The 27,661-nt window shown below is 40.2% G+C and overlaps 1 protein-coding gene across 1 annotated transcript in view; it reads left to right on the top strand.

The window, feature by feature from the left end:
- MTA3 (metastasis associated 1 family member 3) overlaps positions 1-27,661 on the top strand; it is a gene marked incomplete at both ends in the record, with an annotated part of 125,407 nt that overhangs the window by 46,353 nt on the left and 51,393 nt on the right. Inside the window, 4 exons of the mRNA XM_080616891.1 lie at positions 4,725-4,827; positions 14,160-14,259; positions 19,316-19,504; positions 24,586-24,660. Coding sequence (XP_080473017.1) covers positions 4,725-4,827; positions 14,160-14,259; positions 19,316-19,504; positions 24,586-24,660 — 467 coding nt within the window. The remainder of the gene's footprint in view (positions 1-4,724; positions 4,828-14,159; positions 14,260-19,315; positions 19,505-24,585; positions 24,661-27,661) is intronic.

Raw genomic sequence — 27,661 nt, 5'->3', positions numbered from 1 at the left:
TACTGAGAATTCTATGTCTGCAGAGCTTTTATAGCAAGGAGGGGTGCAATTTCTGTTAGTTGAGACCAGCAGTCAGCGAGCTGTTTACTGTGAATTCAATTTACACAGTTGAACTCAGTAAGTGTCAGTAGATGGTTTGTACATCCACCCAAAAGATGTCTTCCCTCCTATACCTCCTGTAAAAAGTAGTCACCCTATGGCAGTTACTTTGATGTTTTATAACCTGCTTTCTCTATTAAACTGTACATTTTTCCCTGTTCGGTTGTTCACAAAAAGCTGGGTGGTAATTAACCTCTGTGTATGGGTGCATAAGTCATTTTCTACAGTAGGATTATGCTGACTGCTTTAGAGGGGAGCTGATGAACTCTTCATTGAAGGAGAAAGCTCAGATTTTACTGTAGACAGGCTTAATATCTGAAACTTTGTTTATACCTAAACAGTAGGAGAAAATCCAGTGTGATGCTGTTTTCCTCATCTGTAAGTTAGAGGAAAAGCTTGCAGACAGACAGTCTAAATAGCAGCATGGGAAGGTGGTTCATGAATTGAAGCCTCCATTTCAGTGATTAGTTGCCTGTTTTTTCAATCTCAGCACATGAAACGATGCTCTAAAACACATCTAGGAGTACCTGCAGTTAGCATACTGGCAACAAGTTCTGGCAAAAATCATCTAAATGCTATATCTACTAAATCTGATCCCATATGTGAGTAACAGTTTTGTTGCACCTGCACTAAGAGCTGACAGTAAGAGCTGACGAGTACCTCTGTTAGACATCCTTGCAGTGCAGCCAAGAGATACTCCCATTTCACAGGTATAAAACAAACACAAGGATGAAGACACTGGGTTTGCTTCTTAGATATCTGCTAAGCATTACAGATATATAAACATCTACAAATGCCTTCATGTTTCTGTGCTCGGGTATCTTGTGAGTCTGGGTAATTAATACATGAGTCAAAACTCCTGCCTGATCTCAAGAGATTGTACCGAGCCCTGAATGAATGTCCATAGTAGGAGGAACTCTACTGTACAACCTATTGGTCTCGTGTCCAGCTGCTGTCCATGGATATGCCTGCTTTCTTACTGTGACCAAAAAATCACAACTCTACAGAGTTTCTGTCCCATGCGATTAAGGATTTAGCAGCCGGTACCTCTGTTTTGCATATCAGAAAGACGGATTCACTCAGAAAGATAAGCACTGCAGATGTTCAGTTTATGTATTTGGGTTGAAGTGACTGCCAAGTTACTTCTTGAAAAGGAGAATCAAAAGGCATTGGGAAAAATGGGGCGAATTGTGCAAAATTCATGACTAAGACTTTGGCCCTGAGCAATGGCTATTTTTCAGTCAGGTACCGCACCAACTGTCTGTCATTAAAAGTGGAATTGTTTCGTTGAAAACCATGTTTTTAAAGACTCCAACTTGTAGATTTAATATTTCAGTTTCTTAAAAGGATCCAACATTGCAGCATCGTTACATACCTGTGAAATCAAAATAGCTGCACTCTAAGCAACGTTCATACTTCGTGTTGCAGGTTATTTTCTTTTAGTTGAACACTTACCCTTGTCTTTGAACTGAAGGTGACCTTGTAGTTTTATGCGCTATATTAAGAAGAAGAATCAATCTGTGTTGTAAGAAAAACATAGAATCATGCTGAATTAATTACCTTGGGGGTATTTATCTACAGGAAGTAAAGTCTTAAAAGACTGACTAAGTGGATCTGTAATTTCTTGTAGTTCATCTTAATTGCATTTGGTTAAAAGTAGCATGGGTTTTTTTTTGGGGGGGGGTGGTGGTGTGTATCGTACTTTCCTCTGTTTAAAAGCACCAGCTGAAATGCAGAACTTAATTTTTTGGGGGCTTTCTTTCTTTTGTGTGCTTTGGTTGCTTGGTTTGGGGTTTTTTGGGGCGGGGGTTTATTAGAGGAGAACCACGTGAAGTGCTGTATCGAATGATTGATGAGGAGAAAATCAGGTGTATTTCTGGCCTTTTACTAGTGTTTTCCGGTAAAGTGAATCTTCAGGATTAGATTGGCTGTAATAATACTATAAGCAGTGCTCAAAATAAATTGGATACACTAGTGTGTTGTACCTGCCATTCAAAAAGGTAGCTTAGCACTTCTCAGGAGCTGGAATTGGTGTGTTGGTGGTGGTGAGGAATGGTAACACTTGTGAAATAGATTCTCTGATGCAACACTGGAAATGTTAGAAGTTAAACTCCCCCGTTCTGTTTGTGTCCTTGAGTTTGCAATATAAGGAATTAATGGAATGTCTTAGAGTTCTGTGTCAAGTTCAACAATATTTGAACATAAAAGATCAAAGTAGAAGTGTTAACAGAGAAATGCAGTCTTAGCTTTAAAAGGGTCTGCTACATTAAAATCCTGTAGTGTAAGTTAGGCGTGATTGAGTAAGGGCACACAGCCCAAGGAATAAAGAGGAGGTTTATAATTTCTTGTTTGAAAGAAGACTTCTGGAAAGAAGACCTGCTGATGTGATCCTCCTGCACGGATTCTTTCAACACATTTAAAGGAAGTTACACAAAATCTTTATTCCTGAAATACCTTGTTAAGGGTTTTCTGTAGCCCCACTTGACTGCCTCCATGATTTGATCTCTGTTAGGTTACTTTTCTCCTGTTTCAGTGAGAATATCCTGCCATTTAAGTAGAAAATGGGGAATGAAGCCATTTTTTTAGGGCAGTTTGGCAGCAACGACGTATTTTCTGAAAACTTCTATCTACCATTGTTGCAGTAATATTTAATATTGCAAATACTACATTATATGTGTTTGGATTCTTTTGATAGCGATACTCCATTGCTCATAACCCATTGGTGTCTACCGCTGTTACAAAATGCTGTTTGGCAATATTTCAGATTTACCTTCATCACGAGTTACAACAACATCTTGTAGTAGCGGTTGGTTAATTGCCTCCACCTGAAGGAAGATGTGTAGTACTGCAGTTTTGTTCACCTCTTTGCAAACTTGATTGAGGAGAGTGACATGTTTAGTTTGACTGCTTGTGCTGTGCTTGTATGAGGTTTCTTCTTTGTGGGAAGTATATCCTGCCTGAGTTTCGTTACGATCTCCAGGGTGTGATGTCCTGAAACAGTTAACTAGCATTAAAGACATTTAAAAACTATATATTAACAGATTGAAATGAAGAGCTCAGAGATTATTTATAAAATGTAGAACATCACCCACAATGCGTCTGTCACAGATGGAAAAAATGAATGTATTGACAGGTCTGTAGTCCATCGAATAAGTTTATAGATCTAAAATCCTACCCAAGCTTGCCAGAAGTTAACAGTTTGTCTCCAGTACTGGATTTGAATGCACTTAAGCTGAAGTCCCATTAGGCAGGCAATTTTTGATTGCCTGTGTATCAGAAGAAAGCAATTTACTGTCTTTTTCTGAGAATGTGACTGTGTAATTTGTTCCTGAAACATTACGCAGGCAGCATGGTACAGTTCTAACTTGTGTATTTGATAGGGATAAATATATAGACCACATTTTCATTTGCTTCCAGAGTGAACGTGCTAGAGAAACTCACCATGTATGAGCTTGTTTCAGAAGAGCCATGCTTGGCTTCCAGTCTGCTTCCAGACTCTTAAGTATACAGGTTATTTCATGTCTTGATGATGCTGTGTGTTCAGAGTGAGTCTTTTCATTAAGTCATAAGCAGTAGCACAGACAAAAGGGATTTATGTGCTCAGAGGGAGACTACACACACCTAGGTTTTCAAAGGAAATGGAATGGCTGTGTTTGAGAGCAGGTTTTTATTCTTGTAGTCACTCATAGAAGTCAAAGACAAGTACTGGCAGCCAACTAGGCTTTCACATGTTCACTGAAGGAAGAACACGCTCAGACTATAAAACACCAAGGAAAGACAATGATTTTAACTTCGCTTTTGTCATCTGTTCTGGCCACAGATGTGTTGGCCACATCCCAGTGGGTAAATTTTCTCATACTAGTAGAATATGTGGTGGAATATAGTAGAACATACTTCATCATTCTCTGTGGTGTTTCTCGTTTTGCTGTATAAGTTACTGGTGTTAGTAAGCAAGTGGTCAGACAAGATTGAGGCTTCCCTATGAACGTGAATCATTGCAGCAGTTTCACACTTGAGAAATGGAGTTGGGAAATGATGATGTAGTGTATAGTAACTTTCTTGTGCTGTAGCCTTACTTGTTGTTTTATAAGAAGATATAACTAGTCAATGTACACAGCAATTTTAATAGTATGACTTGTGTTAACAATACAAATAATGTAGTGGCTGAGAGCAAGAGGTGAAAAAGTAATTCACTGTAGTAGACAGCATTTTTTCATAATGATTTTTGGTTTGGGGCATAGAATACAAATTGGATATAATTTAATTGCTGAAGCTGGCTAAGTGTAACATTAATTTTAATATGGCATAAGTGAAACAGCAACTTTTATATAGTTGAGAAGCAATTTAAAGAAACCGCTGGTTACTTAGGTTATGGTTTCAAGTTTATAATCACATGTTATTAAAGTTCTTTGGTACTGTGCCTCCTTAAACTGAAATGCTGATGTTAAGGGAAGATATTTATTTGACTGATGCTGCCTTATGGAATTTAAATGGATAACTGCTGATTGTTAAGTGCTGTGTGTATGTTTAAAAATGTACAATGTCTCTTTTAAACGTAGTACTAGAAATACACAGAGGAAAACATTGTGAGTAATAAGTGTTTTGTCCCATCTACCTTTTGACAGGAGAATTAGATGACAGAGAACAGGCAAAGCTGGAAGTAAAAGTATGGGATCCAGATAGCCCCCTTACTGACCGTCAGATTGACCAGTTTTTAGTTGTAGCACGGTAAGATTAAAATCCTCTAATAAAAACAAATTCCTTTTCCTTTTCCTACTGACTATTTATTCCCCTATATGCATTACTCAACTTGTTTGCCATTTTGTGAGCCCTTCTCTTTCCCACAGTTAGCTAAAAGAGAAAATCAGACCATAACCTTCTGCCTATTTATTGAAGCTACCAAAACAGAAGAGAGGAAAAGAGTTTTGGAATAATGCTACATTCCGTGTATTTCAGATTATAGTAGAATTTGCTATTTGAAATGCAGACATCACTCTGTTTTCCCCTCAGACTAAACGAAACAGGATTTCAGTGCTTAATGATTTCTGTCTTGGATTATAACACTTGAGATTTTGTAGTATAAAATGAAATTGAAGAGTAGAAATCAAGAAAATGTTAACAGATGAAATGGATGCAGAACTTGCCCAGTTTGCATTGAAGCTGAGTAATGTGCAGTGCAATTATTTTGGGTGAATGTTGAAATAAAAGTTTGGATGTATTTTGCTAGTGGAAAAAATGTGGTCAGTGCCATTTTATAACTGAAATTTAATTTCTAAATTAAATGAGAGGAGCATCAAAGCCTCTGGAATTCATCAGTACCTGAATTATTTCTCTATATTTAAAAAGAAGACTTTCAAAACTCTTTAGGCTTCTTAACTGAAGGACAGCGCTACACTCATAGCATACAGCATGTTTTGCCTGACCCGTAATTGAAATACATTATGAAGGTACTGTTGTAAGGATGGCACAGAACTGTTATTGCCAGCTAATGTACGGAATTTATCCTGAATCCCTCTATCTCGTGTATGTTCTATAACCTGGTTGCACAGCGTAGTCTCAAATCTTCTCAGGCAAATAATCCTTTCACATTGTTTCCAGCTTTTGTTCTTTATTCTTTCTCCCTTTTGAACAAGGCATTTCAGGAAAGGAAATGGAGAAGTTGCTTCATGTTTTACAGCTCATGTATGGGGAAATGGGTTGCTGATTTATTTTTTTACAGTTCAGATATTGACCCACCTGGGTTTTTTCTTTCTCCTTGACTTTGCAGTGCCGTATCTTTTCTAAACAGCAGTAAGAATTGCCTGCCCCTGTTAAATTTCCAAGCAAGCCAGACGGGTGTAGGTGTTAAAATGCATCTTTTCAGAAGATCACAATGCCTGAGAAGTGCTCTGCAGAATAGAACCCAGAAAACAGAACTACTTCTCTTACCAGTAATAGAATACCCAGACATGTGTGGGTAAACCATTGTGGGGTGCCCTAAAAAAACACCCACGTGAAGGTTATGTGCATTTTGTAAGAGTTCATTCGTTGCCTTCACATCCCTTTGCTCCTCGTTTTGCAGCCCTTCCAGAAGCTGAAATAGCGCCCTGTGAAGCTGACAGTGTTCCCAGTCTGCTACAGGAAAGTGAAAGAGAAGAAATGAAACTCTAGGCAGAAACATTCTCCTCTCTTCTTCACCTTCCTTAAGACATCCTGTGAAATGCCCTGACCAAGAATGTATTCCTCTCTGTAAAGGTTTCTGTTACGATAGGAATGGGTCTTGATCATAGCTGATAAATTACAGCTACCCAAGATGTTTTGGCAGGCAATCACTAATGACCGTCTGTAATCAGATGTTACTAAGGTACCACTTTATTGATGTCCACCTACAAAATTCTCTTCACCTTTGTAAGCTGCTTTTGAACTGACAGAAGCTGTTTCCAAGCTCCTATCCATTTGTATTCACAGGCTGCAAGATCGATCACATTGCTGTTGCATTAAGTGCTTCTGAGACAAACTTTGACCAATTTTTGAAGAGCCATTCTCCTTTAACGATTGTGGCAGCTTTAAATTCAGTTGTGTGCTTGCAGGTACAAGCTTTCATTATACTGGACCATTAAAAGCTTCTTGAGTAACAGCAGAGTTGGTATTATGGTCTGGTAAACTGCTTACAGACTCAGAAGTGCTGTGGCCTAACTGCAGTTCACTGTGCACTGGCTGTGCCTCCTGGGTTTCCAGGGAATGACATTCCTCTGGTTACCTTTAGTTTTGCAGACTTGAAATTCTGGTAATAAGAGCCCTTTCCTAGCTGCTGTCCTGGCTGTGATTCTGGCGAACTTTGTGTATGTAGCTGTATTTGACTTTCTGAAAGCATTTTCATGTGATTCTTTTTAACATGCTGCATGTTTTTCACATGGTCTGCTCTGGTGAGACCCTGCTTGCAGCACTGTGTGCAGGTCTGGTTCCCCAACATAAGAAGGACATGGAGCTGTTGGAGCAAGTCCAGAGGAGGCCACAAGGATGCTCAGGGGCTGCAGCACCTCCCCTATGGAGCCAGGCTGAGAACATTGGGGCTGTTCAGCCTGGAGAAGAGAAGCTGCGGGGAGACCTCAGAGCAGCTTCCAGTGTCTGAAGGGGGCTACAAGGATGCTGGAGAGGGACTCTTCATCAGGGACTGCAGCGGTAGGACAAGGGGTGATGGGTTCAGACTGAAACAGTGGAAGTTCAGGTTGGATCTTAGGCAGAAGCTCTTCCCTGTGAGGGTGCTGAGGCGCTGGCCCAGGGTGCCCAGAGAAGCTGTGGCTGCCCCATCCGTGGCAGTGTTCAGGTTGCACAGGATCTGGGTAGCATCACAAATTTGCTCTCAGGCATGTGGCTTTTCCAAGTCTTGCAAGGTTTACTGCCTCAGGAATAAAAAGCCTTGTATGCTTGTTCAGTCTGGGTCTGTCCAAGCCCTAGTATGCTGGATATAAAGGTAGAATATGCTGATCCTGTTCAGAAACTGGAGATTTGGAAGAATGCATATGAGTACTTGAATGGAAGGATCCTTAACTTTGGATTCCCCGAGTAGTCTTGCTTGCCTACAAATCTTGAAAGTACCTTATTGTTACTTAAGCATAATTTGGGCAAGGGCTCTTGCTTGAACTAGCAAAAAGCATCTGCGTTTTTTAGGAGGAGCTTGAGGCATCAAACTTATGTATCCTGGTTTTGAGTTAGTTTTTGGTAATGCAGTGTCATTTGTGCTCGGGTGGTGAGAATTCTGACGCTGTTTTCTGCTCCATTCAAATGTAATCATCAAATGTGGAATCATCAGGTTTTGTGTCTACCAGTTTTAAGGAACAGGACTCTGAGAAGCTGCAGCAGCAGTTTAGATCTGTCCACATTAGCAAACAGTACAATATAGTAGGAGTGGATTTGAGGGATTGCAGTGTTTGGTGCTGAGGACCTGGCATCCACACTATGCACATTTTGAGCAGTTTTATTTTTAGGCTAATTCCAATCTGCTCCTGTGGACTAAATACTATAAGTATGTTTAACTTCACAGAAATCCAGTATGTATGCTACAAGACATCTTTGATGTTGGTTAAAGTGCAGTAGATAAAGATGCTGGGTACAGTCCCTTTGAAAATCCATTCCTACCTCGAACTAAAACACTGACCCAGATGAAGCCTGTTTTCTCCTGTCAGCAGTCTCTTATAATTCCTAATATACAAGGAGTATTTAGGTTCCTTGCGAGATCTTGGGTTCTCTTTCTAACTCTGTTCCAGACCTCATAGTATTGGGAAATAGAAACTTTTCTGTTGTGTATCTAATAGTCCTGTCTTTTGTTTGTCAGAGTCAAATGTGGTGGGAGGTGTGAGCTCCAGTCTGGACAGATGCTGAGAGCCACAGACCTAACTTGCTTTTTCCTGTTTTCTATCTATCTGCTAATTTGGTCTAGAATTCATTACATAATATGTTTTTGGTACATTCTAGTTCTGTTTATGTACTTTATGGCGCAGTGGAACAGTTAACAGCTTAGTTTTTTATTCTGCTTCATCTAGCTACATTATCAACATAATCTTCTGGAAGAATATATCTCTAAATCAAGCTATTTTCCAGGTATTTGTGGTCCCTACCATTTCCAACTAAAACAGTTTTGAAGACTAATTAAAGTAGCCTTAAAGCATTGCATCTTTACCTTAAAATCTTTTCTTTGATTTCTTTGCAAGTAAAATGGCATTGCATACCTCTGGCTACCATAACATATTTATCTTCATTGCAATGCCTGCTTATTTTTTGATGTAAAATCACAGAAGAATGGAAAACTAAATGTTAATTATGTAATCATTTAATGTTAATCGTTAGAGCTTGATCCTTCCTGAGTTGTTCCCACTTTGCCACTTTCTCTAAGACTGTGATTATATTAATCTTTTGTTGGTCACTGTTGATTTAGTTCCAAGTGCTCATGGTATATTGGGTATATTTGGACGTGTATTTGTTACGACAGTTTATCTTGCAATGAGGGAGGGAACGCAATGCAGCTTCAGCTGGCAATGTGGCTGTCATCGTATTAAGGAAAAGAATACGCTCATCAACTGAGGTTATGTATAACCATGTAAAAGTGTGCTCAGGTAGTAATGTTCTGTTATTGCAAGATCATTCAGTGTAGTCGGTGCCGGTAGACAAGAACCCCAAAGCACATCAATGAAAATAAATACCTAGAAGTGACTGGTTTGAAAGCTTCAGCATTAGTTCTTTCTGGATTCTCTTTAGGTGGTGAGAAGTAAGAGAAATCGGAGTTCATTAAAGAGGTAATAAAACTTAATGGTGGAATTGTAACATAAAATTACGTGGTAAAGAAGGTGAAAAAACTTGATGCCAGTGATGCTCTAGCAAAACCAGACCTTTGCTACCTAGCAGCATCAATTACAGCACTTAATGGTGGGCAGATAGTTTGACAATAAAAGGAAAAATACGTTCACGTAACATTTACTAGGAGTATCAACAATACTGCGTTTCTGCATCTCTGTCATGCTTGGCTAATACATGTATATTCCTTTCTGCATTTCGTGTTACTCTATCTCTTCTTGACCAAATTCTTTGAAAACAACTAATTCAGACTTGGAGCTGAATTTCTTTCAGCTTCTCTTTTTTAATGAATTTTGGTTTATTGCATTATAAAGGAAAATATTCTTCAGTAGCATTTTCATGGGCCTGCTTTTTGGGAGCTGTAAGTCTCCTCCTCTGTGAGTGTGAAATTGCAGGATGATGTGCAGATGATTGCTTAAATCATACCCTGTGAATGCAACTACCTGTATGTATCAGGCTCTATTTCTGATGAATAATAAAGATAAATTAGCATGTGTTCCAGCTGTAGTGCATAGGGGATGTTATATGGAACCTCAGCCCCTGCCCTAGCTTTGAGAATCTTTCGGAGAAAGAACAGTGGCAGCTGACTTCTCATGCGTATCATGTCATCTCCTCTTGTGCTGCCAAGACCTGAAGTGATAACGATGAAGCGTAGCACTGTACAGACAGCTGCTTAGAAATGCAAGGAAAATCTGTCTTCTGGAACAGCATCTTATTTTAAATATGTTTTTCGTGTCAGATTTTGCATTCTCCAGTGTTAAAAATCTCAGGAGTATTTTTCACTGTCAATATTGTGTTGGTGATATAGGTCTCCACTGAAGGAGTATTTTTAAGGTTTTAAGTATCACGAGACTCTGTTAAGGAGCAATCAGATATTAACTGGCTGTTTGTAAAATGCTGTTACTTACAGCAGTGTAAGGCATCACTTTTTAGGACCGTTTCCAGCTCGCAGTGAAAGGGAACATTGCCAAAATGATACGGAAAACAAAAAGCTTTCCTAATATGTAGGAAACCACCAAAGCCCCACTTAATTCTTTTCCTCAGCAGCATTAACTCTGAGGTGGGGCGCAGGTCTCCTTCCTTAGCTTGCAGATATGTGAGGAGGATTCATGGATGTTCAGAGATAGTTCACTCGAAACAGATTCATCCAGAGTGCCCCTATTGCTCATCTTCTATCACTGAAACAGAGAAGCAACATATAAAAGTGAGCAGCTTTCAAATGAACATCCAGGTTAAAAAGGAACTTGGGTGGATTTTTGAGAATACTAGAGGAAAATAGAGCTACTAGGCTGGATCCAGAACTTTCTGGATCTGATTCGGTGCCAGATCGCTGGTGGTGCTGGGAAACCAGTGGCTATTTTTATCCTGATGTATAATTGCAGTGGTTCCAGAGTTCCTTTGGCAAATAACAGCCCTTTTCAAAACTAGTTACTGATCAGCAGTTAAATCTTTAGGGATGTTTATGGCAGTCTCTTGTTTACTGATTCATAATTTCTTCGACTAATACTGATCCAAGGCAGAAATTTGCACAACCACATCCTTTAATGCCTAGACTTGAGCTGTAAGAAGTTGAGAGCAATGTTTTGCGTGTTCAGTACCTACCCTGAGGTTTTGCCCCAGTGCAGGATGCACAGGCACAAGACTGTCAGGTTTCTTTGGACGTGGATATTGTGGAGTTTTGCTGAATTTTGGGTTTATTCGATAGTCTCTGAGCCTCACACTGGAGTCTCTCAATTTGCTGTATGTTTGTACGGTTGTCAGCTGCAATCTGTTACAAGTCCTGGAGAGAACATTCTTGGTTCTGGTCTTTAAGATAATTAAACTGAGTAAAACTTAATTAAGATAACGCTGGATCATTTGGTCTCGCCCTTAAAGCTCTGATACCTGCTTGTTGATACCGCCTGTGCAAAGAGTGAGCTCTCTGCTGATAATAGCAGTTGTTTATTGTGTCCATCTCTCTGCCACCTGTGTAATTCACTGTATGCCTTCTGGCTTTAGCTCATTGTGACACGCATGGGGAGTGTTGGTTTCTGTTGAACTCGAAGTACTTTAATTATTCTATATAACTCATTTGTGGTGAGGTCACTGAGCACATGTTTTTATATGAGTTTATTATTGCTATTATTGAATCAGATGTAGTTTAAATATTTGCAGTTATTCTTTGGGTTCTACCAACTTAATGAAGCATTTAAATTAAAGAGTCTGTTTAAAAGAGGGAAGGAGTAGATGAGAGTGTTTCTTCTCAAAACAGGCATTAGTTAGTGGGTTTTTTTACTTATAACATCTTTTTTAACTAATTCTTTGATGGTGGCGTTAAAAGAAAAATCATGCAGGGAAAAATGACAGGCAATGTTGGACCTTTGTATCAGTATTTTCCTCTTATTTGTATTTTAAATGGAAAAACAAAAAAAAAATTAAGGATTTTAGTGATTTCTGAAATTACGATTGAGTTTGGTTTTGGATTGTACGGCTAGATTACACAGAGCTCTGTGTATCACAGACTCACAGTATGGTAGAGGTTGAAGGGACCACCATGCCTCATGTGGTCCAGACTCCCTGCTCAAGCAGGGTTACCTGGAGCAGGTTACACAGGAACACGTCCCAGATGGTTCTCGAATATCTCCAGGGAAGGAGGCTCCAGAACCAGTCTGGTAACCCTATTTCAGTGCTCAGTCAGCCTCACAATAAAGGAGTTCTTCCTCTTATTCAGGTGAAGCTTCCTGTATTTTAGTTAATGCCCGTTGTGTCTCATCCTGCTGCCTGGCACCACTGTTTTGACACTTATTACTGCTTAACAGCCAAAAGCAGGTAAACTGGAAGTGATGCTGATTTCAAGATATAGCCTCCCTGTCTTGTGCCCCATCCCAGAATGGCACGCTGCCTGCATCTTATGGTGATTCCTTATTTGGTTTGCACTCACGTACCCCACACTCCAACGCAGCATTGCTCTGACGGTTATGATCCTCTCCTACTCAGTACAGCACAGGAAGCAGTGTCAGCTAGTGCATCAGTTCTTACCTCTTTGTCACATATTCAAAATAAACCTAGCTTTATAGTGTGTCTTCGTTTTGCCTTTATATGCTGGGCAACGTAATTCACATGCTCTCGGGCCCAGAAATCAGCCTCAAGTTTGTTGTGCCAGAGAGCGACTTGTGAGAACACGCTCTTTGTAATTTCCAGATCATACCCTGATTTTGGTTTAGAAATATGGTCCAAAGAATATAGTGCTAATTATGCAAAAGGAAGATAAGGAGCTGGTAGGTAGCAGAAGAAGGGAAATACGGTCATGCTGCGTGCTGCTTCCCTGGTTTGAACATTAACGACAGAAGGATCACAGGAAAGACTGTTTAGCTACAACCCTTATCAATGCCAACATGTTTAAAGGGGTTGCCTGACTATCAGGAAATGCGTTCACAATGGAACTTTATTCTTGGGTCTGATTTGTGAACAAATACTGTTTTATGTAGTGCCAAACTTAAAAGAAGAAAATAGAATGTGTGAGTGTGTTCTTGGCACATATTTGCCATCTTTGCAAAGAGGGAGCAAAGGTTGTGGAACAGTGAATATAACTTACTTATTCCACAGCCTTTAGAAACTGAGGCAGTTAATATCTGGAGTGTGTGAATCACTGCTGTTGAATCTTAACTGTGTTTTGTAAGATTTTTGGCAGCAAGTACTGAAACATGCATTTGGCATTAAATGTTTTGAGATTCAAGATGAAATTGCCGTAGCAGATGTTATTACCAGTTTCCCCATGATCGGTAATACGTCTTAATGAGTTAAACTCTTGAGGCACATTATTTTGTTGTTGAATGTCAGGTTTATAGTACACAGTAACATGACACTTGGCATTGTGTCGACCTCTGTCAGTGACATTCCTCACTGGTGTATTTCTGCGCGTACAACTTGTGGGCAGTGTAGTTGCTGATGGAGGCTCCAGCCCTTAGTCCAGAGGCTAACCCTCTATTAACAGTGTTGGTCACACTAATTCCCTATCTCTGTTCCTTTTTGTTGCTCCGGTAAGTACATAAATGCCATGTGAAAGTTACCCACACAAGTGGAGTTGAAAAATAAAAAAGTCAGAGTTTTGGAGAAAAACATGTGCATTTCAGTAATGCTGGGATGCTTTTATTAAGTAGGCTGAGAGGTCTGTTTATTTCACTATTGCTTAAAACCTGTGACAAAAGCTTGACTTTAGAGGTACCTTAGACTAGGCTAATATGCTTTCTTTTCCTCACTAATGGAAGTAGTAGATGTGCATTACTGAAGTGATTAAAATGTTATTAATTTCCTCATGGGAACATGGTGAAACCCCTTCTGTTAACTATTGGTTTTTATTAAACAGTGTCCTTTATTTTATTAAGCAGACTTCTTAATTTTGAGCATAACAGTCACTTTTGTAAACCCCAAACTGAATAGGAACTTTGCATTTTTAATTACTAAAAAAATGATACATTCAGAGTTGGTACATTGGGATTCTTTGAGTATCTTCTGACTCTGTGCTGCTGTTCTTGTATGTAGGTTGTTACTTCTGGGGAGAAGGTCAGAGGGTTTGATGCAGTGTTTAGTGGTTTGTCTTTATCACATTGTCCTGTGTACGCAAAGATCTGAAATCTTAAGAGTAACAATATGTCAGTTTTATTTTTAAAAGGACACCTTTATATATTTGATAATAAAAAAAGAGGTTACATCTTTCTGTGGATTTACTGTCTATTGTCTCTCTGTTGCAGTGCGGTTGGCACGTTTGCTCGAGCATTGGACTGCAGTAGTTCTGTCAGGCAACCTAGTTTACACATGAGTGCAGCTGCTGCTTCCCGAGACATCACACTGGTAGGTGGCTGCTTAAAAACCCTACAGCTTCTTTTATATCTGGGAATTCAGCAGCATCCGTTGCTGCAGAATCCTCGTCCTCTGGACATCTTTCCAATACCTGCATGCAAGTTGCGTGTGTATTTTCTGTAAGTTTATTAGTAGTCATACTGTAAATCACTTTATAGAATCCCAGACTGGTTTGGGTTGGAAAGGACCTAAAAGCTCCTCCAGCTCCAACCCCTGCCACGGGAAGGGACCCCTTCCACTGGAGCAGCTTGCTCCAAGCCCCTGTGTCCAGCCTGGCCTTGAACACTGCCAGGGATGGGGCAGCCACGGCTTCTCTGGGCACCCTGTGCCAGCGCCTCAGCACCCTCACAGGGAAGAGCTTCTGCCTAAGATCTAACCTGAATCAATTTAAATACAGTATCTTCATTTGTGATAATTGGCGCAGCAGAGTGGATGATACACATTCATTCAATATAATTGATCCATAACATGATTTAGAGTAGGTGGTAATAAAGCTGGTTGAAAATTGATTTGATATTTTGTGCTAGATGTATGTGTCAGTAAATTGCTAAAGGATAAGCAATCTGAATTTTATAAGCAACTTTTTGAGGAATAGTTTACTTAAGATATCTTTAGGATGTTTCCTTAGTTTGTTGAAGTATTCACTGTAATGTGAGCACCTACATCTTTTAGAGAAAGTTAAAAATACATCAGTTACAGACCAAAGGTTTGTCTCTGTGTATTCTTACTAGCTGAGATGACAAGATGTGGCACAGTAATAAAAGTGTGCCAGGAAAACTATGTGAGAAGGAAAGAATCTTACTGTTTCACACGATTGAGTTTGACTTAAATTTCCAAAGACATTAGCAGGAGTTGTTTATTAAGTATTTATGTACAGATTCATGTACATAAATAGTTACGGCTAAAGTAGATCTGGTATTCATCAGATACTTGAGTATTTGAACTAGAGGAAACTAACATCAGTTTTAGTTGAGTTACTGCTTTATAAAGTAGCTGGAGAGCCCCTGGAATTTAGTTACACAGAATTCTGTGGGAACAGACAATATCGTGAGGTTAGAAGAAAGGGATTAGAAAAATTGTGGATGGGTCCATAAATGGGTGCTAAGGAGAACAGGGAGAGGTGTACCATCTAGCCTTCTAATTCCCAAGGTTTGGAGATGCTGGGGAATGAAATGGGAATTGACTTCAGACTGTGGTCAGACTTGGCTACTTATTTTCTTTTAAGTAACATCCCTTGGCACTGCTGTCGGAGAGCAGAATGCTTGGCTGTGGCTAGGTGGATGGGTGGTTTGATTCAGTGGGGCAATTCTTATATTCCAGATATTATATATTCAATAATATAATGAGAAAAATGTTTAATTTCTTACATTTTTCAGTGTACTCAAAGGCTATTTAACAGGAAACTGATTTAAGCTGGACTATAGTAGTGTAGGAAAGGCAGTGGCAAAAGGTGATGTCTTCAGTTAATACTCAGACTGAGTTTCCTGTTTCACACTTGCTGATATGACCGATGCAGTTCTGTTCACATTAAGTGTGTAATTTATCTATCAAAACAGTTCTTTAACATTTTGCATTTTATTAAGTTTTCATTTGATTAAGCATTTATAATAAATCCCACACATCGTGCATCCTTCTTGCTGTATCCAGTGATTAATAGAGCAGGTTCATCCTCATAGCAATTTCTTCTTGTTTAAAAGTACATGTGCAATGCTGCCAAGAAGGGGATTCATGTAGCGTTTGAGTGTCCTATGTTTCTCCATTGCAAATGATCCATTAAGTTCCATTACACTTAATGAAAGGCGCCAGAGAAGCCACCCCAAGTTTGCTTATTTGTCCCCATTTTCCTACCCGCTCAGCTTTTAAAAACCCTTCTCTTCTGCTCTTTGGCAATGTACTTCCAAGTTAAGAAAAGACATATTTGTCATTATAGTGGTTATTCTTTCAGACATTCCCATGCTAATTGGGAGCCTATTTTGAGCAGTAGTTAGTTACACCACAAGTTCTGGCAAAGTCTGTATCTCATTTGTGCTTTGGAAGGGATGTGGGTGCATAACACTAAGAAAATGATCCTGTTTGTATTCTTAATGCAAGGCAGATAACCCTTACACTTGAAGTGTTCTTAATGGGATTCCTGTACACCACACCTGTGGCTTTCCAGTATTCCTAAATAGTTGTTTCAATTAGAGATGACTGTAAACAGACTGATATAAAAACCTAAAACACAGTAAATGTGAAGGTTCTAAACATGAGTAAATTCAGGGTGAGCGTACACACTAAGAAGGTCTTGCAGATGCACAGCAAGTGAGAAGCTACTTCCATGTATCATTAGTTTGAAAACATGGGGAAGTTAATGAGACAAGGCAGGAAACTAACAGTGCTTTGAGAAGAACCTACTCAAAGACATGAAACAACCTGTGCTTACATTCTTAGGTGATAGTAAAGGTTCTTTTGCACTGAGAAAGACTTGTGAGATAAACAACCAACACTTGCATTTCTGGCCGCCTCAGAGGCAGTGTTTTACACTGTAATGAAAGTTGATCTCTGAGAAAAGAAAGAAACTGGGAAGACTTCCTGTTTCATATTCCTAAACATTGCATAGTGCATACACTGACAATGAAAGCCGTTAAAGCAAAGCAGGTTGATGGAAGCGCTTGTTCCTTGTGGTGGACTTGTTTGGAAGAGACTATGATACTTTACTGTAAGGATGTTAATCTGGTTTTGGATATCTCTTCAAAATGAAAAGTATGAACAAGTTTTTCCTTTGCCTTTCGAATGGCATCTTTATAATGATTTTTATTAGACTTAGTATATGTGGCTCCTAAGGTAAATGTGCTTGAAATATTACTGAATTACAGACTCCATACTCGACGTGCTTTGTTGGAGGCAGTTAGTCTGATTTAACTGACTACTAAAACTGAAGCTGGTTTGGGAACTGTGTGTTACATCTCCTTTGCAGCATGCCGTGTCGTCCCCCTTGGTCCCAGCTCCATGCAGTCCTCCCCTAGCTTTTGGTGGAGTTTTATCCTTTTCCTTTTGGACTACAAATTATCTCTCTCTGTGGCTAATACCTTTCCTCTGGTGGGACCCCTTGTCTGTGCTGGCCAGTATGCTTTGGGCAAGAGTTCTTAAGGAAAGGTGGTTCCTCCTCTTGTCCTATTTGGGAAAGGCAACCCCAGGTCTTCCCAGCCTCCTGCACCTTAGGTATCAGGTACCCACTACCTTGTTTATTGCAGTCTTCTCATCCTTAGGGAAAGCAGATTAAAGGAGATACTCCAGGACTTTTTGTCTTGGCCTCTACTAATGTCTTCAGGCTGCTCTTGCGTATGCTCTTGCTTGCACAGTTTATTGTGGGGATTGGATTGCAGGTGAGGGCTAACAACTCTGCAGAAGGCAGAGTTGTTACCATGCGAGCTTGTCAGTGGTCTTCTGTCACAGAACAGCTAGTTCAGCGAGAGCAGTGCTTATCCACAGAGCTCCATCTTTTCTTCAGTAATACCAAAACAAGCTTTATGGAATCAGGTGTCCATTATAGATGGGAAAAATTGAACATAAGGCAAGAGCCAGATCCTGATTTATTCCTTTCTGTTGTCATTGCTAAGAAAGTTGCTATCAGTGAACAGATCTGGATTTAGCAACTGCTTGGAAAAATGCCTGGTACGTACAGTTTTTCCACAAAGGCTGGGATTTAAACAATTATTTAAACCTTGGTAACACTGACGCTGTAAGGGTTCAATCTTGAGGCCTGGTTTACTCATTGCCCGAATAATAAGCAGTGATAATCAGTGATTTCATTGTACATTTTTTAACCTGAAGTTAACGGATTTTAGATATGTTAGTTATTTCCGTATTAGAATATTTCATTTTAAGAATTGCTTTTCCTCAAGGCTGGTGAATTTCACTTGAACCATAAGGAAAATGACATATTGCAGGATAATAGTGACATTGCTTCTTGCAGACAAAACAGTTCAAGAATCTTGTGCTTGATAAGCTTTCAAAGAGGTCTGTTGAAAGCTGGAGAAAAACTTAAGCCGTTCTTAGATGTCAAAAGACAAGGAGAATTCATTACTTGCAGTACATTTGTATGCAGAAGCTCCTCTGGAAACGCTCTGTAAGTGCTATACTGACACATAACACAAGAGTGTTCCTTCCTTGAAAGGTTTGGGGTGCCCCCTCTCATAAGATGAGTTTAGGGCTGTGTGAGAGTTGGCGTGCTACAAGTTACAGCTCATCACTGTCATGGGACAAATAGGAGAGTGATGTTACACATTCGCACACATTATTGCACTTTATACCTCTAATACCTCTTTCAGTACAACAGTTTAAGTGATGGGGTCTTGTGGGACGCTGAGTCAGAAAGGCTGCTTCTGTGTTGCTCATTTTCCCTGGGGCTGGATTTGTGATGTAGTTGCTTAGTATTCATATTCCCCAACGTAGGTTTGCGATGCAAGCATTCAGGGTTACCTGTAAAGGGAAGGATGCTATAACTTGTTTTTGATTTTCCTCTTTTATAGCAGAAAGTGAATTAACCAGAGAAACCTCATTTACCCATCTCTGACAACAGAGTTTAGTAAGGGACAAAAATCTTGTTCATTTTTCAGTATGATAATAATGAAAACAACAAATGGCTTCCTTTGCCAGCAATGAGAATATCGAGCCCATAGATGCCTGGGAGTGGTTTAGCTGCTGTTTAGAACTTGTGTTAATTGAAAATAGCTCCTCAGTCAATATATGCTACTGTCTCTATTGAGTTACTTGGAACCAGTTCCTACCAACTAAAGATGCTCTAGAAATGCTTGCAGGAATTAATAAAGTAATGACATTTTTAGTAAACATTTTGTTAAGGCATTTCCTTTCCCAAATTAACTAATGAACAATATATCTTCCTTATGTTCCACAGCAGACAACCTATGATAGCAAGATAAAATCTGAATTTAGCAGTTATTCAGACTTCTTGCATGGCTTATAGGAAATAGTACATTGAATTTGCATTAACTGAAATGGACTGCTGTCTTTTTAAACATGGGTTTTGTTCTTGCCTCCATGCTAGTTTCATGCAATGGATACACTGCATAAACACAACTATGATTTGAGCAGCGCCATCAGTGTTCTAGTGCCACTTGGAGGACCTGTCTTGTGTAGAGATGAAATGGAAGAGTGGTCAGCATCAGAAGCTAGTTTATTTGAAGAGGCATTGGAAAAGTATGGCAAGGACTTCAATGACATTCGACAAGACTTTGTAAGTACTTAAGTAGTACAGTTTTCTGACGCTGTGTTTTCACATGGGTGAGCATAGGTGCTCTCTGTAGGTTTGGAAGATTAGCTACAGGAGGGAGAAATCTGTGCAGCTGATATATGTAATTAACATCTGTTTTTATCTGGCTGAAAATCAATGTGCTTTCTTGTTCAGTGCCATTCTTTGGAAAGATAATCTGTTTAATGGTTTAATACCAGGTAGGATGCCATGTGCTGCTGATGTGCTTCATAAGGACTTCTATGAGGGTTTCACAAGCATCTGAACAAGTTCCAGCAACTTCTCAGAACTTAAGCACAATTTACACTGAAAGTCAGTAGCAGCTCCATGGCTGACTCCCCTGAGTGGTTTTGGAAAGCTGGGTTCTCTTCCTATGATTAGCAGAGATAAATTTATATTCAGATAGCTTTTTAAAATGCACTACAGGGGTTATTTGACTTACTAGGTATTTTGATTCTTTTGAAAAATAAAGGAAATGTTTTCCATTATGCTTTAACTACACTGGGTTTGGTACTGGAGGGCAGCAGAGCTTTCATTTGCTGAGCCCTAACGCAGAGTAATTAAACTAAATTGATTCTAACACTTTGCTGGAGTTGTTAGTAGTAGTTTGCAAAGGTTTTTGCATGTTTCTTGTAGAGCCTCTTTCTTTCAAAGGAAGAAAAGACTTCCTCTGTTGTATTAAGTTCAAGTTGGGCTTTATAAGAAGGTTAGGATTTGAGCTAAAGGAATCCATTACATAAAAGTGAAGTCAGTTGAAACGTTTCCACCACAAACTCATTCTGCTTGACTCTGAGAGCTCAGATCTATTTTTTTCTTTGCAGAGGTTATTAATAGGCTTTGTGAGGGGAAAATGTGCAGTATGGTAAATGTAGAAGTCCTTCCATGACTGAGTGTGGGACAGTGGGATGAGGCTTGGCACTGAGCTAAGCTGTCTTCCTTTCACTTCCACAGTTCTGAAATGAACCAGATAATGGAATGATGGTGGGAAGGGAAGGCTATTGTTTTTCTGAAGAACTGACATTTTAACAGGTGTATTATATCTGCATGCTTAATTTTGAGATTCCCAAGGGAGAAAATGTTCATTGCATTCATCACGTAAGGTTGAATATTCCATCATGGATGAAACAGCTCTGTTAAGTTCAAGAGAATATGATTGGAAAAGAATATTTGATGGAGTTTTAGACCTGAAATCTTGATGTAAAATACAGTTCTTTATTATTGCTCATACGGAGAAATGGTCTTCAGCTGTAATTGTGCAGTAGTTCAGTAGCTGTGTCTTCTAACTAAATCATAGAATCAGGTAGGTTGGAAAAGACCTTTAAGATCATCGAGTCAAAATGGTAGATGTTTCCTAATACATAGTATTTGGCTTTTCAGAATGTTGAAAGCATATAATTGAGGTTTTATTGTCTGTGTACAAGTTGAGCCCTAACACTATTTGTGACCAAGTATACCTAAGCCTTGTCTCTGGTATTCATGTTGTATTATATTATGTATAATTGCTATGTTAAATAGCGTGGAATTCTGGGGATATGCATACATTAAACTAATACAGTGGAGTAATGTGTTGCAGGAGTTGCTTATGTTTGCAATGTTCAAATGCTAGATATGAGTGAGTCTACTAGAAGCCATGTAAAATGTTCAGATTTTATCTCAGGTAGATACCTTCTCTCTTTCAGTGAATCTTCCTTCCCAAAATGCAGATATCTTTCCATGCCCTCCTCCCAAAGGGAGCCATGCACACATCTAGAGGTAGGGTCGCGCAGCCTACTCAGGGCACGTTAATGATGAATCATAGTGCAGCAGCAATGGATGTGAGGCACTAATTAATTAGTCTCATTTAGTTAACACAGGTAGGTAGTCTGTCCTTGGTCACTTCTTTTACCTCGGGAAAAGCGGCACATCATTTTTAAGACATCATTAAGAGAACATCTATTCTACATATCAGTTTCTGTGGTATTGGTAACTTGGTGCACACAGTCTTGATCTATTGCTATGTAATTTGAAATCTTTCAATTATTAATAATTGTGTAATCTTGGGATATGTTCATTTCTCTAGAGTAAAGTTATTGTGTTCTCACGTGCTGTGTAGCATTCTAAAAGTATAGGCATTTGAAAACAAATATTTGGGTTTAAGTGATCATCTGAAATAGCCCTTCAAGACTTAGGTTATGGGTGTATGAAAAGTTTCTGCAAGATGAGGCAGGTATAAATATGTAGGACTTAAGCAGTGATTTCCCATAAGAATACATTTATCTATAATCTTCCCTCTCTTCAGTGGCTCGTCATTGAAAAGTGAGTACTGTTACACGTGTTACAAGAGCATGGACAAAGAAACTAATGCACTGGTAGTGTGCGTGTGAACTAGTCTGGGTCTCCACGTAGGATCTAATGATAAAATTAGACCCTATGGTGCCTGAGGTCAAACTGGAACCTAAGCAGCCATGCAGTGGTGCCACATCACAGGCAAGCTTGTCATGTTGTGTAGCAGAAAGTGGTTGGTAGCAGGTTTCTGAAGCAGAAGGGTTATGTAGTGCCTGCTCAAGTCATTCTGTGCCCGAGGAGTTGCCTTTGCTGAATCAGGCCGGATTTGCAAGACACGGCAGCAGCTGCAGTCCTTGCATGATATTTTAAAGGGCAGGTTTATTTGCTTTTCCAGCAGTTAGTAAGGGTTGGCACTGTTTGACATTCAATGTGCAGCCCAAGCATTAAGCTATAAACATGCAATATTAGTAAGCAAACAATTATTATAAATTAAATGATGTAAAGGAGTTTACCTTTATTTTAATAGACACGAGAAGCTCATTTGTTATGCAGTCACCAGTCTTGCCTTTGAACAATCATTTTCATCAACTGTTGACTCATCAGCTGTTACAGGAGCTCATTTGTTGAGGTTCTGCTGTCTTTAAGACCCTGTGTGAATCCTAATCAACCTAAACTTTTTAAGTTAATTGAATTTACTTGATGTACTTCAATTACCTCACACCCCAGGGGAGTACAGTGGAAGAAGACTGAATATTTTATGTTCTCCAATTATAACTGTTTTCCTAACGTAAGAGACAGCTCTTGTGCTTGTTAATTCTTAGGTTTTCATGGTCAAGTTTTCACAAACGTATAACTGTTAGATCTCAAATACAGCAGGAAGGACCTTGGGAATCAGACTTGAACCATTTGTAGAAAACAGGAGCAACTGATTTCCAACTTGAGACAATTGTGGAAACATGCCTTAAAGTTAACATGTCCATTTACAGATACCGCATAATTCTAGGTTTTTCCTGCTGCTGTGATATGAGTGGCCTGTTTTTACCCTGAAGAAACTACAGGAACTGAAAATTCCCCTCTCCCTGTTTCTTTTACTGCTGACACCTCTTTGCTAATTTCCTCCTGCAGTCGGTGTTTGATAGAATCTGGTAATGAGAGTACATTATTCTATGGCTGTTCACAGCTTCTCTGGCAGTTCAGAACAACCTCTAGAAAATTCTCGCGCCTCTCTTGTGCTGTCATTGAAGTGTGTAGGTAAATAGAATACAGGATAATCAAATTCAGTGTGTCAGTCTGGTTTTCCAAGTTGGGAATCCGAGTGTGAAAGGATTATTGGTTATCCAGTACAAGCACCTTAATTTTCTCTTCATTTGATTGTGGATGCCTGCTGAATGAGCACACTGGTGTCACAAGCATAGTTAAAACAGATTAAAGTATTTTCTAGAGAAATGACAAAGGTAGTCTGTAGCATATATGTGTTAATAAGTGCTCAGGAAGGAAAACAAATATGGAGATGCTCAAATGTACTTGTTAGCAATGGCAAGTAGTTGTGGTGACAGTATTTCATCTGGATGCCACAAAGAATATGGACCTAGAGACTGAGAAGCAGCTTATCCGTCACCTCATACCAAACCCATGTTTCTATCGCTAGCCTTTGCTTGGGTAGACTTCTCTTAAGGCATAATTAAAGGATTTCAGTAAACCAAATCGTGTTGCTATTTATTGAAACATCAACTTACGCATTTGTTAAACTGCAGCTTCTTAATTAAATGCAGATGGACAGGGATTTACACACTGTTGGTACACTGTGCAGGAAAGAGTTCATAGCTGAGTCTGGACGTGAATCCCAGCTCCTGAAAGGCAGAGGTGGGAGCCAGGCTCGGTTCCTGGAAGTGTTCACAAGCAAGCAGCAGGGAAAACGGGCTGTGAGCTCCTGCGCACAGGGAGAGGCAGCTTGATAAGTGTTCTCCGTTGTTATAGGAACTTCATTGAAGGTTCAGGAACCTATTCTTTTGGCTTTAGACATGCAGAAAGCCCCAGAGGGGAGTGAGTAAGCTTGGCAAGATGTTTCCACACCTGTATTTCCTGGGATTCCCTAAAAATACCATGCTCATTTCTAGAAAGCAAAGAATATTGGTGTTAATGCATGCCTGTAGGAAGTGCCATGCACATGTTGCATGTTTCCAGGTGATGGAAGATATCTCAGTGAAACACCTGTTGTCAGAACCAGTCTTGTTGCTCAAGGTCACATTTGTCCCTAGCATGCTTTTGTTCCTGTTTAGTGGTTGAGAGTATTGGGAGGTTTATGCCAAACTAATGGCATTGGCTGAGGGGCTGAGTTCTTCTGGGACTTGAAAAACCTGTGAACTGAGTACAGTAACCATTGTATTTTGTCACATTATCATGAGACTGGAACACGGTCTTGTCAAGATGAGTTATTTTAGTCCTGATGTTGTTCTCCATCTGATACACTTTATAATAGAGACACTACCGTCTGTGTTTCCTGATGGAAATCTGGGTTCTGTTGTGATCATTTTGTTTGACCTTATGGCTTAAAGAGAATAAATTATAGTTGGGTTTGGATGTGTGATCTTGTAATTCTTCATCCCTGTTAACTATAAGGAAAGGTTGTATATTATTAATAGTAATATGTATTCACTTGCATATGGATTTTAATGTAGTGTATACTGAATACACTGACATTTTGGTAGTTGTGTATCACCTATACTTGATTGTAACGTGTTCATAAGATGTGGACCTGCAGTTTCTTGGAACCACTTTAAGTTGTAACAAATGTTTTTCAGCTCCCTTGGAAGTCGCTGACGAGCATCATTGAGTATTATTATATGTGGAAGACCACTGACAGATACGTGCAGCAGGTAATTTAATGACTATTTCAGCATGAACCAGTCTGCCACATTCTTAATGGGAACATGTTAAAGCATAAAAATCTGTTTGTGTTCTTGTGGGAGGTCTATGGTAATACTTTAGGCTCTAGACAGATGTTTTTGTGCTCTTCACAGGGCACATTGTCAAATCCTCTGATATATCACATTGCTGTGAAGGGTTTTTAAGCTATTTGTATTGTGTGCTGCTTTGCAGCAATAAGATTGGGCTGAACTGGGCTGGACCTGTCTGAGCCTGGCTGGACAAGTCTAAAATGAGGTGAACTGGGCTAAACTTGTCTGGAGTGGGCTAAATGGACTGTCCGTAAGGGAGCTGAGCTGGGCTGGTCTGGGCTGACTTGGGCTAATCTGGGCTAAAGTGAGCTGGGCTGGACTGGACTGAGCCAAACTGGGCTAAACTGGGCTGAACTGTTGTTGGCTGGGCTTAGTTGGGCTGTACTGGCCTGAACTGGGCTAATATGCGCTGGAGTGGGCTAAACTGGGCTGGAGTGGTCTGAATTGGGCCAAACTAGGCTTAACTGGGCTAAACGAGGCTGGGCTGGTCTATACTGGGCTAAACTGGGCTGGAAAAGGCTAAACTGGGCTGAACTGGGGTAAACTGGGCTGAAGCGGGCCAAACTGAGTTGAACTGGGCTGGAGTGGCTGAACTGGGCTGAACAGGGCTGGACACATCTGAGCTTGTCTAAATGGGGCTGGACTGGGCTCAATTGGACTAAATTTTGCTGGGCTGGGGTGGCTGAACTGGGCTAAACTGGGCTTGAATTGGCTAAACAGGTCTTGGCTGGGCTGGGCTAAACCGGGCTGAATTGTACTAAACTAGGCCTAATTGGGCTCAACCTGTCTGGGCTGAACTGGGTTAAATTGGGCTGGGATAAACTGGACTGGGATAAACTGGGCTGGACTGAGCTGGCCTAAATAGTGCTATGTTGGGCTGAGAAGAGCTAAACTGGGCTGAACTGTCCTGGGCTGGGCTGCGTTGGGCTAAGCTGGGATGGAGCGGTTTAAATTGGGCATAACTGTGCTAAACTGGTCTGGACAGATCTGAATTGGGCGAAAGTAGGCTGAACTGGTCTAAACTGGGCTGTGCTGGACTAAACTGAGCCAAACTGGACTCGAGGGCTAAGGTGTGCTGGACTGGTCTGAATTGGGCTAAACCCTACTGAACTGTGCTGAATTGGTCTGGACAGGGCAAGGTGAGGGGCAGTAAGATGTGTTAATGTTCTCAGAGCTGAACCTGTCTAGCAAAACTAATTCAGGCCTTGGGTGTCACTTTTGGTGATGCAGCGCTTACCATGAGCACTACATGATATATTATGAGGAAGGTCCGGTGGTGAAGTCCACGGAATCTGATGTTCTCCTTAAAATATTCAATGCTAAAAGACTTTTCAACAGGAAAAGGGAAGAACTGCATGACTGTACAGCAACACTTTGTTCCATTTCCTCTCATTTATTGATTCCCACTGTGGAAAACGGTACTTAACACAGGAAATGTTAATTTCTTGGGGTATTTGTCAATTGATAGTCATCATAGAAGATCTTAAAAAGAAATAGCTTCCAATTTCAAGGGTAATTGATTCAAAGTGGTAAGGCCCATGTGAAAAGCTGGGTTAGTGTAGCTTGGCCTCCCCTACAATGCAGTCTGTAAGACTTGTTTGCAGTAGTTACTGTTTAAGATCAGATCAACTTCCAGCCTTTACACTTTACCTGTTTTCATTCTCTGATTCTCAACAGGCAGAGGTTTAATCTCAGAAATTGCAACTCCTTGTTGATAGTTTTGTTTCTGCATCCCTTCTTCTCCTTCAGTTGATCTGTCAGTGTGAATTCAAGCTGTGACGTTCTTTTTTGCTTTTAGAGAGCAATGTTTAACCACAGTTTTAATGCAAAAAATAGAGCTTTTACTGAAAGGGCATTGTGTGATTGTTTTGTAGAAGGCAGTATATCATTTGCTTCCGTGTAAATAAAGGAGGAAAGCAATTGCCAAAATTGCATTCCTTAGAAGCCCCATGCCAGTACTAAAAGTGTGCTAAAATGTAATTAATAGTTATAGCCATTTCTCACTGACACAGCTTCTTACTAATGCCTTTACATTTTGACAGTGCTTCAAGGCCACTCTCCCCATTTATGGAGTTTTTCACATTGCTCTGATGATCTTGATAGGCGTGTGGGGAGATTTATTCATCCTTCTGTAGAATGAGTGAATACATTCGCCCAGTTTGTTAGGAACCTCAGTGGAGCACGTTACCTGCTGACCTGCGGTCTCGGGTGCTTTTTCTCTTGGAAAACAAAGAAAAAAGAGAGAGTTGTGGAAGGCCTGTGGTCTGAAGCTTTCCTCTTAAGTGGAAAGAGTTCACCATTGAGACCTCTTCTGCTGGGGCTGTGAAATGTTCTCAGATTAAAAACTCAGTTTATGAGGCTCGGTGCATGATGCTGCTGCTCCTTCTCCTGTAAAAGCTGACCTAGGCAGAGCATATCATGTTTGTGATTTTGCTATGGGCCTGTTGAAGGTAGTGCGGTGGTGCTGAGCCTGGTGCTGGGGAAGGACTGCAACTGCACTGAATGTAAAAGTTGCTTCTGTAGCGCTGAACACAGCAAGGCATCTGTGAACAGCAGAAACCTGAATGGAAAAGGGCTCTTGTACTGCGTTCGAGTACTGAGTTTGTTTGTCATGGATTGCTCCTCAAAGCTGAAGTGTGTATAAATGTGGGAGTTATGGTGATGGATAGCACAGAGGCAGCTTTCTGAAATGGGAAAGAGATGCTGTTTCCATGGGGAGGCTTAACTGGGGCTGCGCAACCAGGAAAGCTGGAACCTGCCCCTCATGGCTCAGGCAGGAGGCTCTGGGAGCAGAGTCTTTTGCTGATGACTTTTCTCAAAGTGGGAAATACCTTCCTGGATTGTGACCCTTGCAGAGGCTGGGTATCAGACAATAAAGAGAATAGCAGAGGAGAGAACTGGCTGTTGTAGGAGAAATGGA

This window comes from Psittacula echo (genome assembly GCF_963264785.1).
Source record: "Psittacula echo genome assembly, chromosome: 4".
Classification (NCBI taxonomy): Eukaryota; Metazoa; Chordata; class Aves; order Psittaciformes; family Psittacidae; genus Psittacula; species Psittacula echo.
Note: the sequence above shows the minus strand (reverse complement) of the source record. Positions and strands in the feature narration are given on the sequence as shown.